This window comes from Oryctolagus cuniculus, chromosome 11 (assembly GCF_051225735.1).
Source record: "Oryctolagus cuniculus isolate XC-2025 breed Fujian yellow rabbit chromosome 11, ASM5122573v1, whole genome shotgun sequence".
NCBI lineage: Eukaryota > Metazoa > Chordata > Mammalia > Lagomorpha > Leporidae > Oryctolagus > Oryctolagus cuniculus.
The window spans coordinates 28,414,523-28,434,224 of record NC_142877.1 but is presented as its reverse complement, the minus strand read 5'-3'; the positions used below and the strand labels follow the sequence as shown (position 1 = coordinate 28,434,224).

The 19,702-nt window shown below is 47.9% G+C and overlaps 1 protein-coding gene across 12 annotated transcripts in view; it reads right to left on the bottom strand.

The window, feature by feature from the left end:
* Positions 1 to 19,702, bottom strand: part of PTPRA (protein tyrosine phosphatase receptor type A) — a 154,509-nt gene that overhangs the window by 13,193 nt on the left and 121,614 nt on the right. For all 12 annotated transcript variants that reach the window (XM_089308164.1, XM_008256241.5, XM_089308168.1 and 9 more), the window contains 8 exons: positions 17,057 to 17,147; positions 15,176 to 15,252; positions 7,227 to 7,263; positions 3,988 to 4,085; positions 2,620 to 2,739; positions 1,758 to 1,924; positions 1,163 to 1,298; positions 433 to 582 (listed from right to left, as the gene is read on the bottom strand). In XM_089308164.1, the coding sequence (XP_089164290.1) occupies positions 433 to 582; positions 1,163 to 1,298; positions 1,758 to 1,924; positions 2,620 to 2,739; positions 3,988 to 4,085; positions 7,227 to 7,263; positions 15,176 to 15,252; positions 17,057 to 17,147 (876 nt within the window). The remainder of the gene's footprint in view (positions 1 to 432; positions 583 to 1,162; positions 1,299 to 1,757; positions 1,925 to 2,619; positions 2,740 to 3,987; positions 4,086 to 7,226; positions 7,264 to 15,175; positions 15,253 to 17,056; positions 17,148 to 19,702) is intronic.

Below are 19,702 nucleotides of genomic sequence, written 5' to 3'. Positions count from 1 at the left end.
GGGCTGGACCTGGCCTGCTGCCTGTAAGCAAAGGTGTTCTCAGCCAGCTCACCTACTTGTACATTGTCTTATTGCTTTTGTATTCTAATGGCAGTGTAAGTAGTTGGGACAGAAACCATGTGGTCTGCAAAGCCTGAAATATTTATTATCTGGCCCTACACAGAAACTTTGCTTTTCCTGTACAGTATAATCCCCTAGGAAGGCTGAAGGGCTAAACAACAAAACTGTTGCATGCTCCTCACACCCCAACAAACCCGAGTTCAGTGACCAGCATTACTTGAGAATGGCTACAGTGAAGAGCCACCTCCTTAGCTGCCAGCATGCCTCACAGGGGGTCCCCATTTGCTGACACAGCCTACAGAGTCAAGCATCAGATAAACCCTAGATCACATGAATCCTTTGGTCTGAAGGAAGGTGTCCAGTTCAACTCACCTTGAACTCCTCCTCTAACCCATTGTTGCTGGTCCCTGGGATTTTGTTGTAAATCTTCTGTAGGTGGGTTTCTAGAGAGGTCACTTCCAGTTCTGTATCCCCGTACAGATAATGCTCCAGAAGGGCTTGGTATATGAAGACATACTGCATCTGAAACACGGGTGAGGCCCGAGCTCTCAGCCACATGCCCGCCCACCCCTCCCACCCGAGGCACTCCAGTCCACTTCTCTTCGGACCCTAACAGGGATAATACGATTCACTCTTATTGTCCCAGCTCAGTGAAGCAGGATGGGAAGTACACGAGTCCTTCTAGGGCCTGACATGGGAGGGAGGGTCCTAGTCTGCCTTGAGTGTCGGGAGTCTGGAGAAGGACAAACCAGGGTGCCAGAAACCAGAGAGCCTACGAGAGTCTTGACCCAGCCTCCCTCCTACAGGGCCAAGCTCTGCTGCGCCTGGACATGGCTGAGCTGCCTGGCACAGCTGCTTTTGCAGGGGCTGTTTCTTCATCCTTAAAGTCCAGTACAAAGGAAATCTGCCTTCCTGAACTCCCCAGGCACAAACCCATAACCTCCTTTGTGCTCTGTTTCTTTACATATGTAATTTCTAAGGGCCCTTCACTACACAGTATGATGCTTGTTTCAAATAACCCGAGAGACTCAGTGCATCCTCAAGGTGGGCAGATGTTTTGCCCTGGAAGCCTCCACCCTCACCTCACCCACAGATCACTCACATCTGTTTGCACCATCTGGCAGCGCTGTGCCCGGATTCGGCTCACAAAGCCGTACACGTCCACCTTCCGCTCTGTGTGCATCATGTCCAGCATGGCATCAATGACGACAAAGGTACCTGTGCGCCCTACACCCGCGCTGTGGCAGAGAGCAGTGGTGTTACCATGGTGGCTGCACGCCTTGTGGGAGTAGATGGGGAGGGGCAGCACAGGCTGGGGCTTGGTCTTCAGGCTTCTAAATATTAGTTCTCAATGGGGCAGAGCTGGATTCTCCTCTGATCCACAGCTATTGGGACTGGGCACCTTAACAATTACAAGGGTCTGAAAGCTCCAAGCATACATGGCCAGCACACCACCCACCTCTTGGGTTCACAGCAGGTTTTCCTGACTCCCAGGTTGGAGGACTGCCCTTCCCTCTTTTCTCCAGTCAGATCCTCCACCCAGCCCTGGAACTGGAACCCGAGGAGTCTCTGGCTGTGGCCCTGGGTCCCCACAGCTCATCTGCTCTGTGCCAGCTTCCTCAGCCAGAATCCCGGCTGTTCCCCTGCTCTGGCCATGGGGGCAGAATGTGGGGAGCCAAGGGTCAGGCTACACTGACCTGCAGTGGACCACGATGGCCCCTGCATACTGAGGGTTACAGGCCTTCACCTTCTTGAGGAACTTGAGCATGCCGATCGGGGTGAAGGGTACCCCGAAGTCTGGCCAGCTGGTGAAGTGGAACTGAGTGATGAGGCGCTGGGGCTTTCTGTTGGTCACGTCGCCCACCTGTGAAGTGAGGAGAGCCTATGGTTGGCCCTGATAGCCAGGGGTAGCAGCAGGGGCAAGAGAGTGAGAGCTGTGGCTGGCAGTGACAACGGGGAGGTGTGGAGGGAAGTTTATAAGTCTGTCCAGAGAATGGGCAGGGCAGTTACTACTACTTGTGGTCTACAGATAAGGACAGTGAAAGCCAGATGAGTTAAATGGCCTGCTTGAGGTCCCAGAAGTAAATGGCAGGGTCAGAGCTGAAACACAGGGCTCTTAACCTGCGCTAAGTCTCCCTTCCACGGCACCTCCTGCCCCTTGGCTAAGGGCAACATTTGCTCAGCCTCCAGGTTGCTGTGGAGGCCCGGGGATGCCCACCACACCCCTGATGCTAGCAGCCTCTGGAGTAGGACAGGAGGACAGTCAGCACCAGGAGACTGCCCCGCTCCCGACACGGCCCCAAGGCACTCGGTCACATCCGAGATGTCACACGCCATCTCATCGTGTGCTTTCCCCGGTCCTCACAACACTACTTCCTTAGCAGTGACAGAGAAGTTTCCTGAAGCCTGACTGCTGGTTTCAGAATCCTAACGCACTGTACACTCAGCACTTTCTGACCACACAGAGGAAGAGGGGCAGGATCAAGCCTGTTCCTTCCATCTTGGTGGTCAGCAGATTCTAAATGAGAATGGAAACAGACAGGAGGTAGGAGATAGTACCTGCTGGATGCAGAACTTCCGTACTGTGTAGTCCACTAGGACGGTCACATCCTCAACAGACACGCGGATATTCCCATAGGTCCAGCAGCCTTGGTCTGGCCAGTACTGGGCACACTTACACTGGAAGGAAACAGACATGCATCCCCTGACCTCAGGCTGCCCTGGCAGGTGCAAAGGGCCTGAAGGCAAGGGACCACAAAGTCTAGACTAAAGACCCCAGAGAGTCTATGGCTTCTTCCCTCACCTTGGATCTGTGCTTTCCCCAAATTCCTCAGCTTCCACCTTGTTTAGAACAATTTCACTTTGACACAGTGCCAGCTCCATACTTTCCAATCTTCCCCTCCACCTCTTCAGTTCAGGGCAATTCTAAAGCCATGTTACCTGCAAAAACCTGCACTCCCACAATGCCCCAGGTGATGCTCTGGGGCAAGCTGTCTGCACCCCTGGAACCAGCATCTGTCTAGGAAGAGGTCAGCAGTGGACTGAGGTAAACCTGCCAGGAGAGGCTAAACATCTGTTTTGTCACCTGGGCCCACACAGTTCCAAGAGTCAGAGGTGTGACTGGAGGAAAGTAACCTAAGGCCCAACCCTAGCACTATCCCTTCTAGGCACTGTGGAATGCTGACAACTAAAAAGATTCTGAGAAGGATCCCACAATGAAAATTAAATGCTGAGAAAATAAATCCTCACATATCTGATTGTGCTGGGAGGAGACAGATGCTTCAGTGCAGAGTTTAGGGGAAATGCCCCAGGATGGTGATCAAGGTGACTCAGGTCCATCCTTGAGAAAGACTGGCACATGGGGATTCCTCTCTGGGGCCTCTTCAGGACCCAGGACAGGCGCTGGCTGTGGCCCAGTGATGAGCACTGACTGACTTGGCAGCCACCAGAGGAAAAGGAGCATTCAGAAGGCTGCCTATGGCATCAGGATGAAGCCTCTGATTCCCTCGTACCCCTCAGGGTCTCTGCTCATATAGCTCCCTCCTCCAACTCTAGGATACACACTAAAGGCCGCAGAAGGTGGGGCAGGAAACCAGGGAATGAGGAACTAGGGAAGCCATGGGAGAAAAATTCCCCTGTGGCTTTTCCTTAGCTAATGACCTGAGTCTGTCTTTTGGGCTGTTTTGGAACCAGGGTGAGCTGTCTGGTGATCAGATGCAAGGAATATGACCCATGCATACCCTTGAGGTTCCTCTGAGGCTTCAGGCCACAGGAAAGCCTGGTGGATACAATGCCTGTGTCTGGATGAAATCCTGGCCAAGCAGTCACAAAGGGTACACAGCCAGGTTGAACCCAGAGCTCCACAGAGCAGCTCCTCTGCTGGTCAGGCCTGTATCGAGGGTTTTCCTCTTGAATTTCTCCACTCACCTCCTTTCTCTCCTTTAGGTTGGTCACCATGACAATGGTAGCTGTGTTTTGTTCCCAGATCATCCTCCAGAAATCATTCACTGTTTCTTCTTTTGGTCCTAAGGTGACCAACAGCAAAGACAAAGAAACCACACATCAAAGAGGAGGAGGATACTGGGGAATTAGGAATACCCATTCCTGACTTTTGGAAGCCCATGCCTAAAAGTCCCCAGTAACATCTAAGCCATCTGCTCAGCTACCTAGTAACTGCCTATTCCAAACGTATCCACTGTGCATGTGTCAGGCACCTCACTAGGACTGGGGACAGGAAAATGTCAAAATATAAATGGCTAGCTCTTTCTCTCTGCCTCTCCTTCTCTCTGTGTAACTCTGACTTCAAATTAAATAAATAAATAAATAAATAAATAAATGGAGCACAGGGTCTCCCAAGGACATTATAGTTGAGGACTAGGAATCATGAGTGCTCACTGCGTTATGAGCCACACAGAGAACTAAGCGCTTCCTATGGCGTGTACTCCTTCCTATCACACTCTTAGGTGGGTGTCACCAGCCCCAGAAATGTTGGGTGACTTGCTTGTCTTCCACAAACACTTTTCTAGGAAGCTACAAAAAGATTCTAAACAAAAATGAGGGAACAAAGAAAAAAAAGAGAAAGAAATGGAGCCTAACACAGCAGAGAAGCTAACGGAACTCCAAAGGTCTTATGAAAGGAAGAGCTCAGGACAACTGCCAGAGATTAGAAGGCAACCAATCCCAGTGGAACAAAAAAAAGAAGGTTCTGGAAGGATCCCAAGACACCCCCTCCCCCCAAGAAAATCAAACTTAAAAAATGTAGCCCTCGTGTATTTGAAGTAAGAGGAGATATACACTGCTAGTCACGCTGAGGGGCCAATTAGTGGTAGGCAAGCAGACAAGCAAATGACCAGGGGAAAAGGGCAGTCATCAACTCTCGGAAAGAGGGAACAAACTGCAGAAAGCAGCCCTAATACCCCACGTGAGTAACATTTATCCACTTGTAATAATGTAAGTATCAAAATAATAATGCTGCCTTACCCCAGAACCTGACTGACCGACTGGGAGATGGGAGGGGGACGTTTGTGACTGAGGGTGAGCTGCTCTGGAGAGGGTTAGGTGACCATCACCCACCAGAAGTAGCCAATGGGTCAAGACAGTGGCCTTGGGGGAACTGGGCTAAAACTGAGAAGAAGAAAGGGGAGAAGAATTTGCTTTTCTAAGTCTTACAGTTCCCTTTGACTTTCTAAAACCTTGAATTCCCTTAGGTAAAAACAGAAGCAAAATCATCTTGAAAAAGAGAAACAGAAAGAGACAGAAGTGGACCCACACGTGGAAGATGCACAGAGAGGAAGTGCTGCCCTGCAGCAGGATCAGGAAAATCTGGTGGAAGTGGCATCTGAGCCCTGGGCGGTTCAGAGGGGCACAGGCAGGAGCACTCTGGGCAGAGGGCCGCGGGCTAAAGCAAGGGAGCAAAGCAGCCCAGGGCTGGAAGGAGTTCTCCCGAGGCTGCTGTGCAGTGGTAGAGTGGCAGCAAACGGGTCAGAAAGATGTAAGCTCCAGAATCTACGGGGTGGCGGCCAGGCTAGGAAAGGCTTGCACTGAAGAGAATGGCAAATCCTCATGGTATTTTCATGAGAGGCCTGACTAAAACTTCGAATCAAATAGGGGGGTTACATTTTAGTCTCTGATGTTGAATCTTAAGTCTTGGTGTACCCAGGTGGAGGAATACAAAATCCTTCTGAAAACATGGCTCAGGGGCTCAAGAGAGGCAGCAGGTGGTCCACCCGATGGGTATAACAAGGTCTCTCGAGAGAACGCAGAAGAGAAGCAGGGTCAAAAAGTGAGGGGATCCTCAGCATGACTGAAATTCAGACAGAATCAAGTCTGAATTTAGTCTGAATTAGCAGGCTAAGGAGGCCCAGGTGGATGGGCAGAACCGAGAGAGCTGGGGCCATGAAAGAAGGGGTGGAGCTTTAAGGAAGGGGTCATCCACAAATCTGGGGTGAAATCAGATTATATTTAAGGGGCAGAAAGAGGAACAAAAGTCAGAGAAATAACACCTAGAAAATAAGAAAAATCAAGAGAACGGAACATCAGGAAAGAATGTAGCAGGGCTTCAGGGTGTGAGCTGGCATGGACAGGTTCAAGAGGATGGGAGAGTGTGACAAGGTCTATCAGGAAGTCACAGATGACCTCTGTGCAACAAATATTTTGACACTATCAACATGGAAACAGAAAGAGGCTGCACAGGGTTGACGGTGCCACAGTCATCACTGAATAGGTGGTGTCTGAGCTGGGCTCTGAAGGGACAGTGACAGAGCGAGGGAAAGCTGGGCCTGCTTGGGTGATGGCCAGGTTCCTGGGAGACTGCAAGGGGAAGAAGGCTCTGAGGCTTTCCCTGTCCACTTTGCTTTATCTCTGTCTCTGCATTTATATGGTAGCTTCTAGAAGCAGTAACTATTGAACCTAGAAATGTGACCAGTACAATAGTCTGAATTTTAAATTTTACTTAAATTTATTTTAAATAACCACATGTGGCTACTGGCTATGGTAATAAAAAGTATAGTCACTTTCTAAACTTTCGGTTAATATATTTATTTGCTGTAAACAGTCCTCCCATCAATTAAATCAAATAAATATTCACTGAATGGCTGCATAAATCAGTGCTGGTAGACAACCACATCAATTACTTCCCACTGCTGTGAACATCAGGTATTTCTGCTGGGATCCCAAGACGGAAGTCACTTGTCAGACAGCTACTGGCTGTTGAAACGTGTGCAGAGCACGTGTAGGACCACAGCACCAGGCCACTCTCTGTCCCTGTTCCCAGACTACCTTTCTGCAAATCACAATGGAGTGCAGGCCTAGGAGCTTTGGGAGAAAAGCCAGCCTGGGCCCCAGGAGATGGCCAACCCTCTCTGAAGGCTGACTACAAATGTGAACTCTGGGACGCCACGGCTAGCACCCAGGGCCTCATTAGGCTGTATTGTGTGTGTGTGTGTGTGTGTGTGTAAAGCTTCTTTCACTCTTCATGCACATATACAAGGACTTCTTCTACAGGACTTGGATACTAAGTCACTTGTAAGGTGGATCACATTTCTTTTAGGTGGTAACTAGTACAGAAAAGCTATTACATTCTGATTAATTCCATTAGCATTTGGAAGAAAAAACCCAAACCCACCTTGTGATCATGGTTAAGCCCAAGAATAAGAAGCTGTAATTACCTTGTGCAGCTATGAATTTGTTCTTTTCTTGGTAGCCCTGGGGTGGGGAGAGTAGGGAGAAAAAGAAAGTTCAAACCAAAAATGAATAGGAATGAAATTCTCCAGTCTGACTTCCAACCAGTTAACAAAGCCTCCCTTGTCAACTGGTCCAAGCAATCAACAAGAATTTCCATTCTAGAAATTCCTGAGGGATTAGCTTTGGACCCAGAAATCAAAGATTACAAAACTCAGATGTCCTAGTTAGTCTTTTCAAAGATGAACACTGGTATAGGAACAGCCCAACACCAACTCTTAGGCTAGACCACACTTCTGATGCTCATGAGCAGCTGACGATGTGGGCTCTGGTGTGAGTGGGTAAGAACCCTCCAGGCAGAAGCCTATGTGGTGTTTCAGGAATGAAGCTGGGAAGGACAAAGGGTTATTTTCTTGTTTGCTGAGGTGCAAAGACTTTGTGGGAACAGCCTGTGGGGACAGTGCAACAACTCTCAGTGCTTGCCAACAGGCCTCTCCGTGACAGGTGGTGGGAGACTCCCCAGAGAAGGAGCCTCTGAAAAACTAGTGACTTGCAGTTAACCCTCCTTTTCAGTCCTCAATGTTCTAGCTAAACATCTGTCCAACCTCACTTTCCGAATGCAGTGTCCACCTGAGGAGTCCTAGGGAAATGAAAAACCATTTGATTTCAGGCTTGTGAACCATCCCTGCCCCTCTCAGGCAGCAGTGAGAGGAGTGTCACAGACGGGACACCCTGTCACACAGAGCAGTGATGTAAAATGCAAGTCTGCTAGGCAGTGTCTACATGAAGGAAGGGCTCTAAATCCGAGAAGCCATTTCTATTCCACTTCAACCAGAGGCAGGGCAGGGTTGCTTCCCAACAAAGGAGGAAGCACGTTTAGAGTCAGCAACCTTGGGAAAAAAGGGTTTGGTGAGTGTAATTGGCAGCCTACAACAAGCACTCAACACATGACCCCTGAATTTGCTTCAGCAAAAGACAGAGTCTGGAGCTGGCACTGTGGTACAGCAGATTAAGCTGCCACCTTCAACACTGGTACCCCATATCAGAGTGGTGGTTTGAGTTCCGGCTGCTCTGCCTTTCTTAAAAAAAATTAATTAATTAATTAATTTGAAAGGCATAGTTACAGAGAGAGCGCTCATATCCATTGGTTCACGCCCCAGAGGACTTCAATGGCCAGGGCTGGGCCAGGCTGAAGCCAGGAGCCAAGAGCTTCTTCTGGGTTTCCCACATGTGTGCAGGACCCCAAACACCTGGGCCATCTTCTGCTGCTTTCCTAGGAGCACCAGCAGGGAGCTCGATTAGAAGTGAAGTAGCTGAGACTTGAACCAGTGTCCAAATGGGATGCTGGCATTGCAGGCAGCGGCTTTACCTGGTACACGATAGTACACTATAGTCCTGCCCCCTCCCCTCTGGCAGCTCTGCTTCTGATCCAGCTCCCTACTAATATGCCTGGGAAAGCAACAGAAAATGACTCAAGTACTTGGGTGCCTATGACCATGTGAAAAGACCTAGACAGAGTTCCTGTCTCCTGGCTTTGGCCTGGCTCAGTCCCAGCTGGTGCAGGGAGTGAACAGTGAGGAGTGAAACAGTGCTGGAAGATCTCTGTCACTCTGCCCTACACACCAAGTTCAAGTTCAAGGAATTTCAAGGAATTGAAAACCAGTGACACTATGAAGTGGCTCACTTAGCCACTTCTAGTTGGACTTTGCTACTCTACAGTCTGAGAAACGAAAATCTAAATTTCCTTGCCTCCTTTGCAGCTCAGCTCTTCACGAGACCTAGGTGCTTTGCAGCAGATGCTCCCCCCAGGACGTGGGGCAGGGGTGAGCAATGTGAGGTTGACTGTGCTAAGATCGGATCCCGAGGCAAGCATGGCTACAGCAGCATCCAGTTCGTCAGAGGCACCTGTGCAGAGGTTTCCCTGGGACAGTCACACAGCCTAGTTGTGTACACCGTTGGCTGCTCTGTTCTTAGCTGTGCAGCACGCAAGCTTGGTTCAATGGCCTTCCCACAGCTTTTGTAAACTACCTAATATCTTATAATACACCTCTACTTCCTGCTGAAAAAAGGGGGACAATAAGTTGACTCTGTTATCTGCAATCAAGATCCCCAATGGACACATTTCACATTCAGTATTTCCCAAGATCAAGTCTCTCCCAATACCCCAGGCATCATTTCCCACCACTTCCCTTCTTACACCATACATAATTAAAACTGCAGTTTCCAGTTTCTTTCTTTTCTTTTCTTTCTTTTTTTTTTTTTTTTTTTGACAGGCAGAGTGGACAGTGAGAGAGAGACAGAGAGAGAGAGAAAGGTCTTCCTTTGCCGTTGGTTCACCCTCCAATGGCCACCGCGGCCGGCGCATCGCGCTGATCTGAAGCCAGGAGCCAGGTGCTTCTCCTGGTCTCCCATGGGGTGCAGGGCCCAAGTACTTGGGCCATCCTCCACTGCACTCCCTGGCCACAGCAGAGAGCTGGCCTGGAAGAGGGGCAACCGGGACAGAATCCGGCGCCTCGACTGGGACTAGAACCCAGTGTGCCGGCGCAGCAAGGCGGAGGATTGGCCTAGTGAGCCGCGGCGCTGGTCCAGTTTCCAGTTTCTATGACTGTGTTCACGCTTCTCTTGCTTGTACGTTTCTGCTCAGCTTTCTTCCTTGAAATCTGACTTATTCTGAGCTCTACTGGATTAGCAGATTGGTCTAAATGTTTTTTTTTTTTTTTTTTTATTGAACTCCATAGAACCTGGCAGTACTGCCTTCACACATATAGCACGTTACAGGAAATGATCTGTGTGTTATACCAGCAGCCACATCTTATCTCCATAAGTTTTTAGTCTGCCTATAGCACTCAGCACACAGCAGGTGCTCAAAAAATGTTGACTGAGTTTTACAAACTATGGAACCTAAATCTTTAATCCTGGCTTCCTATTCTTGGTTAAGCACAGGGATTTTCCCTCCTGCTTTTCTACCTTAAGTGAGTTCATATGTTTCCTCAATTAAACTCTCTTTATCTAAACTCTTATGCCCCCTATTAGTATTTCTCTAACAACTATCAAGGGGTCCAGCGCTGTGGCATAGTGGGAAAAGCTGCTGCCTGCACTGCCAGTATCCCATATGGGTGCTGGTTTGAGTCCCGGCTGCTCCACTTCTGATCCAGCTTCCTGCTAATGTGCCTGGGAAAGCAGAGAAAGATGGCCCAAGTACTTGGGTCCCTGCACACAGGAGACCCTGAAGAAGCTCCTGGCTCCTGGCTTCAGATTGGCCCAGCTCTGGCAGTTTGGGGAGTCAACCAAGAGATTGAAGATCTCTTCCTCTGTTTCTCCCTCTCTCTCTCTGTAACTCTGCCTTTCAGAGTTAGTGCAGGCATCCCACATGGGCACTGATTCAAGTCCTGGCTGTTCCAATTCTGATCCAGTTTCCTGCTAATGTGGAAAGATGACCCAAGTGCTTGGGCCCCTGAACCCATGTGGAGGACCTGGAGGAAATTCCTGGCTCCTGGCTTCAGCCTGGCCCAACCCTGGTTGTTGTGGCCATTTGGGGAGTAAACCAGCATATGGAAGACCTCTTTCTTTCTCCTCTCTCTGTAACTCTGCCTTTCAAGTAAGCAAATCTTAAAAAACAAACACACACAAAAAAACCACTTGGATATGAACCTTCCACTGGCTTAGAAGACGACATTCCCCAGTCTCAGGTGGGCAAACCACGACTGTCAGTGTCCTTCCTAGCCAGTGCCTGTAGAGGGGAGGTAAGCCATGTGATCCAATCCTGGCCTGCTGGCCTTGAAGGATCAAGGGCTGGTGGCAAGACTCCTAACCCCTCTGAAGAAAAAAGCGTAGCCAGATGCTCCTCCTCCGTGCTGGCTGTTGTGCAGCAAGCCTGGCACTATGAGATGCGCTGGCAGGCTGAGGCTACCTGAGCAGAAAGACAGAGGCAACACTGGGCCACAGACGCAGCCAACCTGAGCCGGCCCCAGAACTGGCTTACATCTGCCTTCACATTACATGAGATAAAGAAATGTTCCTGTCTGGACCACTTTTAATTGAATATTCTCTTAACTGCAGATGGACACACTGTAACTGATACTGCTATATTCTTCAGTTTTTTGTGTAGTAGATATAATTCATGCTAGACAAATCTTTCTAAATGAATTGTTTAATTAATACCAGGAGTTTTCAGATCCACTGGTTTTAAATGATACCAGTAGGAGGAACTACTATTTACTGAACACTTGCTCTGTGCCAAGCTCTGTGCCATGTACTTGTGCATTAGCTCATCAAACCCACAGGATAGGCAATTCAGTTTCCTCATTTTAGAGAAAAAGCTGAGTTGTAAAGATATTCAACATTTTGCCCAAAGTCATGCTGCTCATAGGTGACAGTACTAGAAAACGAACCTGGGCAGCTGTAAAACATTGCCTGGAGGCTAGCGCTGTGGCATAGTGGGTAAAGCCACTGCCTACAGTGCCAGCATTATATATGAGTACTGGTTCGAGTCCTGGCTGCTCTGCTTCCAATCCAGCTCTCTGCTATAGTCTGGGAAGGCAGTGGAGGATGGCCCAAGTGTTTGGGCCCCTGCGCTAGTGTGGGAGACCTGGAAGAAGCTCCTGGCTCCTGGTTTCAGATAGGCCCAGCTCCAGCAGTTGCGGCCACTGGGGAGTCAACCAGAGGATGGAAGACCTCTCTCCCTCTTTCTGCCTCTGCCTCTCTGTAACTCTTTCAAATAAATAAATCAGTCTTGGGACCGGCACCCTGGCTCACTTGGTTAATCATCCACCTGCAGTGCTGACATCCCATATGAGCGCCAGTTCTGGTCCTGGTTGCCCCTCTTCCAGGCCAGCTCTCTGCTGTGGCCCGGAAGGGCAGTGGAGGATGGCCCAGGTGCTTGGGCCCTGCACCAGTATGGGAGACCAGGAGGAAGCACCTGGCTCCTGGCTTCAGATCGGCGCAGCACCAGCCGTAGTGGCCATTTGGAGAGTGAATCAACGGAAGGAAGACCTTTCTCTCTATCTCTGGCTCTCACTGTCTATAACTCTACCTGTTAAATAAAAAAAAAAACAAAAAAACAAAAAAAACATTGCCTGGGTGATTAACCTTTCCCTCCCAGCCTCTTCATCAGGATATTTGATCTAAGTTCTGGGAACTGCAGCTGATTACCAGCCTCTCTCCAATCTCCTGAGCTACCACAGCAGTTATTTCTCTCACAGGGTCCCTTTCCTTCCAACCTGTGGTAACATATAACTTAAATTCACAATCTTAGGTGTCTAGTTTTGTGGCAGTAAGCACACACACCGGTGTGCAGGCATCCCACTAAACACTGCAGCATATCTACTCTGCCGGGGACACCTGGACCACCCCACCCTGAAGTCCTCTGATGGCCTGTGTTGGGGCCACACCTCTCGCTCCTCCATCTTCCTTCCCTTCTTGTACTGCTCTTTCACTTTATCAAGATCTCCAAAGATCCTTCTTTGATCTCAGCCCCTCTCCCGAGTAGATGGGCTCATTCCTCACACTTCTTTTCTCTACTGGATCTGAGACCCTTGCAGACTCTTTGAAGCAGACACACACTCCCCAGTCCTGCTGTCTGACCACCATGTGCTATGTGTTTAGCCATCATCCATCAGGGTCAGCTGGAGAAAAGTACCCCTTAGGGACTTCCTGTTGTAGGCAGGCACTCAGTGCAGCAAGACTGGCTCTTTTCTCTGCCTCCTTAGCAACCTTTCCTATGGAACTCAGTTGCTGTTCTAAACTTTCACTCACGCCACAGTCCCATCCCCTTTTGCAGTAGAGAACTATGACTTTACTTCATAAAGAAATCAGAGACTTGCCTCAATTTGCAACTGTACCTACAAATCATCTCTCTCTATTCTAAACCCTATGTTCAACACTAATTTCTCCATCAGTATTCTTTTTTTCTGTGTGGTAAAATGTAACAATTTTTTTAATTTGATAGGTAGAGTTATAAACAGTGAGAGAGAGACAGAGAGAATGGTCTTCCTTCCATTGGTTCACTCCCCAAATAGCCACCATGGCAGGCGCTGCGCCAATCCGAAGCCAGGAGCCAGGTATTCCTTCCTGGTTTCCCATGCGGGTGCAGGGCCCAAGCACCTGGGCCATCCTCCACTGCCCTCACAGGCCACAACAGAGGGCTGGACTGGAAGAGGAGCAACCGGGACTAGAACCAGCACCTATATGGGATGCTGGCACTGCAGACAGAAGATTAACCAAGTGAGCCACGGCGCCGTCCCCAAATGTAACAAATTTAAAATCTTAGCCATTTTTAGGGGTGTGGCTTTATGGCATTAAGTACACTCACTGATTTGCAGCCATCCCCATATCCAAGTCCAGAACTTTTCATCTTGCCCAGTGGGAACTGTACCCACTGAACAGGAATTCCTTCCCTCTTCCACCAGCTCTTGACAATCACATTCTACTTTCAGTCTCTGTGATTCTGACTACTCCAGGTACCACATATATGCAGACACAGATGATACTGACTACTCCAGGTACCACATATATGCAGAAACAGTTTGTGACTGATTATTTCACTCAGCATAATGTCTTCAGGGTGTTGCAGCATGTCAGAATTTCCTTCCTTTTAAAGGCTGAATTATACTTGGTCCCATGTGAACATATAACCTTGTATGTAGTCATTCATCAGTTGAAGGACTCTTGGGTTGCTTCAACCTTTTGGCCATTGTGACTAACGCTACTCTGAACCCAAGTGCGCCAATTCCACCAGCAGTCCCTTCAGGCGTCCTCCTCAGGAGTTAGGCTTGCTCTTTCTACATTTCTCTCCTCTCTTTCTCTTTTTCAAACTCACTCTTCATGCTCCTTCTTCCCACCTACAAAACATATTCAAGTCTTTCACACCATCTCTATAAACATTCTTTAGATCTTCCCTAAAAACCTCCCAGTGACAGTTCTTTCCACAGGCCTCGGTCAGTAGTAGACAAGACTAACCTCACCTTCCTGGTATCAGGGATTCTTATTTTGTCCTTATCATCATTATTAAAAGATTTATTTATTTGAAAGTCAGAGTTACAAAGAGAGGAGAGACAGAGAGATCTTCCATCCGATGGTTCACTCTCTAATTGGCCGCAATAGCTTGGGCTGGGCCAGGCCGAAGCCAGGAGCTTCATCCGGGTCTCCCATGTGGGTGCAGGGGCCCAAAGACGTAGGCCATCCTCCGCTACCTTCCCAAGTGCATCAGCAGGGAGTTGGATCGGAAGTGGAGCAGCTGGGACATGGACTGATGCCTATGTGGGATTCTGGCACTGAACACAGTGGCTTAACATGCTATGTCACAGCACCAGCCCCTCTTGCTTATTTTTGATATTGAGGGCTAGGTCATGTTTTGTTTGTTGTTATTTGAATAAGCTGAACAAAGGACTCACTGATTCTTATAGAATATACATTTAGATTCAGATTTCTGCATGGGAAACAAAACACATTTTTTTTTTTTTTTTTTTGACAGGCAGAGTGGACAGTGAGAGAGAGAGAGAGAGAGAAAGGTCTTCCTTTGCCGTTGGTTCACCCCACAGTGGCTGCCATGCTGCGGCCGGTGCACCGTGCTGATCTGAAGCCAGGAGCCAGGTGCTTCTCCTGGTCTCCCATGGGGTGCAGGGCCCAAGCACTTGGGCCATGCTCCACTGCACTCCCAGGCCACAGCAGAGAGCTGGCCTGGAAGAGGGGCAACCAGGACAGAATCCGACGCCCCAACCGGGACTAGAACCTGGTGTGCCGGCGCCGCAGGTGGAGGATTAGCCTATTGAGCCGTGGCACCAGCCAAAAACACACATTTGTAGCATCTTTAAAAAAATCAAACTCCTCAGGGAAAACTTGGAATGACAAATATCCCTCCTAAAGCACAGCTAAGAAGTAACGAATAGATCCGAGCCAAAGATCACTCAGAGGAATAAGAAAAGCACAAGTTCCTTACATTGATGAATGAAGCGTTGATGTAATCAGAGTCTGGAACTCCTTCCACGGGTGTCAGGTGGACTCTAGAGTGGTCATCTAGGAAAAAAAATTTCAACAATTAATATTTCAATAAATTGCAATGTTGTTTCACAATGAACCAGGCCAGCTGAGCCATCTGTGTCTATGTATACAGAACCATACATGCAGGCTAACACTATTTTAACAGCAAAAATTGGGAAACACCTCAACTATCATTAGGATACTAGTTAAATAAAGCTATATCTACTAAATGGACTACTAATATTTGATAAAAAGGAAAGTTTTTTCCCCCTAAGATTTATTTATTCTTTTATTTGAAAGGCAGAGTGACAGAGAGAGAGACAGATAGACAGAAAGAGAGCACCTACTAGTTCACTCCCCAAATGCCTGCAACAGGCAGGGTCAAGCCAGGCAGAAGCCAGGAGCCAAGAACTCCACATGAGTGGCAAGAATCCAAGTACTTGGGCCATTATTTGCTGTCGGCCAGGTACATTAGTGGGAAATGGATTGGAAGCAGAGTACTTAGGACTTGAACTGGTACTCTGATATCAGATGTAGGCATCTCAAGTGACAGTTTAACCTACTGTACCACAACACCTGCCCCAGCAGTGTTTCTTGACAGATGGACTGCCAATATATGTTGTTAAAAGAGAAACATCACAGTGATGCGTACAATTATATTTGAATATATGTAATACCCATATGCATATTTAAACACAAATATGAAGACATAAATATCTATAAATATCTGGTATTGTGGTTTTTAATTTTTTGGTCCTATATTCCTCCAATGAAAATTTTAGCAGTGGGTCTGGCATTGTGGTATAACTGGTAATGCTGCTGCTATGATGCTAGCTTCCCACACAGGTGCTGGCTTGTGTCCTGGTTGTTCCACTTCCAATCCAGCTCCTGGCTGATGGCTTAGAAAGAGCAGTGGAAGATGGCCCAGGTGTATGGACCCATGCTGTCCTCAAGGCAGACCCAAATAAAGCTCCTGGCTTTGGCCTGGCTGGCCATCTGGGGAGTGAACCAGCAGTTGGAAGATTTCTCTCTGTGTAACTCTGACTCAAATAAGTTACAAAAAATTTGGCAGGTATCTCTAATATTTGCCTCATTTATTGATAAATCATATATGCATACTAATAGATATTATGCACTCAAAATATAAAAAAATTTAAATAATGAATTAAAAAAGCAAATGGGGCAGGCAACAGGCTAGTAGTTATGATGCCTGCTATTTCTTGTGTTCAATTCCTGGCTCTGGCTCCTGATTTCAGCTTCCCACCATGCAGATCTTGGAAGGTAGCAGTGATGGCTCAAGTAATTGGGTTCCTGCCACTCAGGTAGGAGTCCTGGATGGTTTTCCTGGTTATTGGCTTCAGCCTAGCACTTGGAATCTTGGTCATACATGTTCCTCTCTGCCTCTCATAAATAAATTGAAGTTCAAACATCCTCCTCTCACCACTGGATTATGCATCCCATTCTGGAGACAACTGGCCTAGAAAAATACTTGTAGGTTATGGGTCAAATAATTAGCAGTGGCTAATTCTGGAGAGGGGTTACAAAGACGATTCTGAATTAGAACTTGTTTCAATGAGCACTACAAAAAACCACTGTCACCGCCACCACTACCATCACTACCCAACCCATTTCTTACCTGGCCCAAGTGAAGCTGCTCTCAATGGTTTCCTATAAACTTCGCAGGCTTGCCTTGCCACAAAACTCCTGGGCTCACCCTGGGAGTCATAGGGCTCTTTTCAGCCCAAAGGCTTGACATTAATCTTGTTACTAACCCTCCTGTGATCAATTGTAAGATTCTTTCCATCCTCAGGAAATCCCAAGAAACCCTACAAACACTCACAAGGCAAGATGTTTACATATCGATTTTTTTCTTTGTTTTCTTCCTTGGAGGCAGCCTCACAGGTGGCCTGGATAGGACAAGCAGGAAGAGCCTGAAAGGTTAAGAGAAATTGGAGGAGTTATAAACTGGGACAAACAACAAACATGCAAACTGCTGCACCAAACCCTGTCCTGGCAGCAAGTTCTGATCATCATAAACTCTGTAGAGTTTAACATTAAGAATCCCCAGGGTAGCCTGGTGCTGTAAACGCCACCCGTGATGCTGGCATCACAATATGGGCACCGGCTCCAGTCCCAGCTGCTTCACTTCCAATCCAGCTTCCTGCTAATGTGCCTGGGAAACCAGGAGGATTGCTCAAGTACTTGGGCTCCTACACTCACATGGGAGACCCGGAGGAAGTTCTTGGTTCTTGGTTTCAGACCTGCCCAGCTCTGGCTGTTGCAGTCATTTGGGGAATAACAACAGATCTCTCTCTCTCTCTCTCTCTCTCTCTCTCTCTGTAACTCTGCCTTATGTGCTTGGAGGCCTGTTGCAATGGTGAGTCAAGATGGATCGCCTCTGTAAATTGGAGCGGGGGCACCGGCACTGTGGCATAGAATGTAAAGCTGCTGCCTGCAATGCTGACATCTCTTGTAAGCACCAGTTCAAGTCCTGGCTGCTCCACTCCCAATCCAGCTCCCTGTTAATGTGCCTGGGAAGGCTGCAGGCAATGGTCCAAGTGCCTGGGCTTGTGCACCCACGTGGGAGACCCAGAAGAAGCTCCTGGTCTTGGTCTGGCCTAGCTCCAGCTGTTGTGGCCATTTGGCGGGGGGAAAGGGTATAAACCAGCAGATGGAAGATCTCTCCCTCTCTCCCTCTCTATTAACTCTGCCTTTCAAGTAAGATTCATAAATATTAAAAAAAAATTAAGAGTGCAAACAAAACTGTAAAAACAGGTCACTTGCTGTTGTGTTAACCACCATGCAGAGATGAGCTGCATCCCAGGGAGAACTTCACATTAAGGCTCTGGAGAGCCAAAATACCTGGGCTCTCACTGGAGTCTGGCAAGGGGGCACGGTACTCAGCCTCCGACACGAGGCAAGGAAGCAAGGCCTGGTAGGTGAGTGGGAGAGAAGGCATTTATAAGGGTGCAGCAGTTGGGAAGCAGAGGATTTGGGTGAGGTAACACTAAATTTGTTATGGTTTTGGCAAGTGTAAATTAGCTAGCACAGGGAGGTATGTGGGGAAATATAAAATGGTTTGACATGAGATATGAACTTGAACAATCTGTTCAACTTTCAGCCTGCAAAACCAGGATAAGAACATCTCTCACAAAAGGGGTAAAGAGAGACCATCTCTTTTGTGGCACAGAATAAGCATTCAGCGAGTAAGCTTTATGAGCATGAGAAGGTAAATTTTATTATTTGAACTGTTCTCCTCTTACAAGTTCCATATATTCAAAACCAAGAAAGCAAAAAAGGGATGCCGTTACAAATTCCAACCCAGACAACCTTTCTGATAAATTATTTGGAAATCTGTTTTATGGGCCTTAGAAATATTTATACTTTTGGATCTAGAAACCCCACCATGAAGACCTACTCTAAGGAAATAAAAATTTCTATATTCAAATCATTTTACTTTGGGGCCAGTATTGTGGCACAGCAGGTTAAGCTGCTGCCTGTGACGCTGTTATCCCATATAGGTGCTCTGCTTCTGAGCCAGCTCCCTGCTAATGGCCTGAGAAAAGCACTGGAGGATGGTCCAAGTATCTGGGCCCCTGCCACCCATGTTGGAGACCTGGATGAAGCTCCTGGCTCCTGGCTTCAGCCTGGCCCAGTGCTGGCTGTTGTGGCCATCTGGGGAGTGAGCCAGCAAATAGAAGATCTTTCTCGCCCTCTGTTTCTCCCTCTCTCTATAAGTCTTTGAAAATAAATAAATAAATCTTTAAAAAAGAAATTATCTACTTTACTATTATACAGAATGGTCCCAAACTGAGAACCACCTTTGTACTCAGCAGCAGGAGAAGAACAATTAAGCAGGCTAGGATTCTGGTATTATTTTTCTATTCATCCTTTCAACAAATACATATTGTGTGCCTATTAGGCACTGGGCTAGGTACAAAGGGACAAGTCAAACACATACAGTTTTGGCGCTCGCAGACAACACAAATTTGTGGGTGAAAGACATTAAACAAATATATAATTACATACTATGACAAATGCAACAAAAGAACAGAGATAAAGTTATCAGAGAGGGCCAGATGCAGATGAAGGGGAGGAGGAGGTAGCAGGTAGAGGACAGTGTCTGAGCAGTATCTGCGATGACCCATAGGCAAGAGGCAGAGGCCTGGCTGTGACAGGAACTGCAGGGTCAGTGAGGGCATCACATGGAAGGAAGTGGGAGGAGATGAGTTTAGCAAGGTCAGCCCATTCATTACCACGTAGGTCCCTGAAGAGGGTTTCGGTATTAAAGTGCAGGAGGAAATCATTAAAGGTTTAGAATGTGATCCAATTTACATGTTAAGGAATAACTGGCTGCTCTGAGGAAAAAAAGATTGGTGAGAGGCAAGAATAGCAGCATGGAGAGGAAGCATGGACAGAGGTCGGTACAGGAAATGGATGCCCCTGAGATACCTTCTGGAGCCAGGATGATCTGATCTGGAGGATG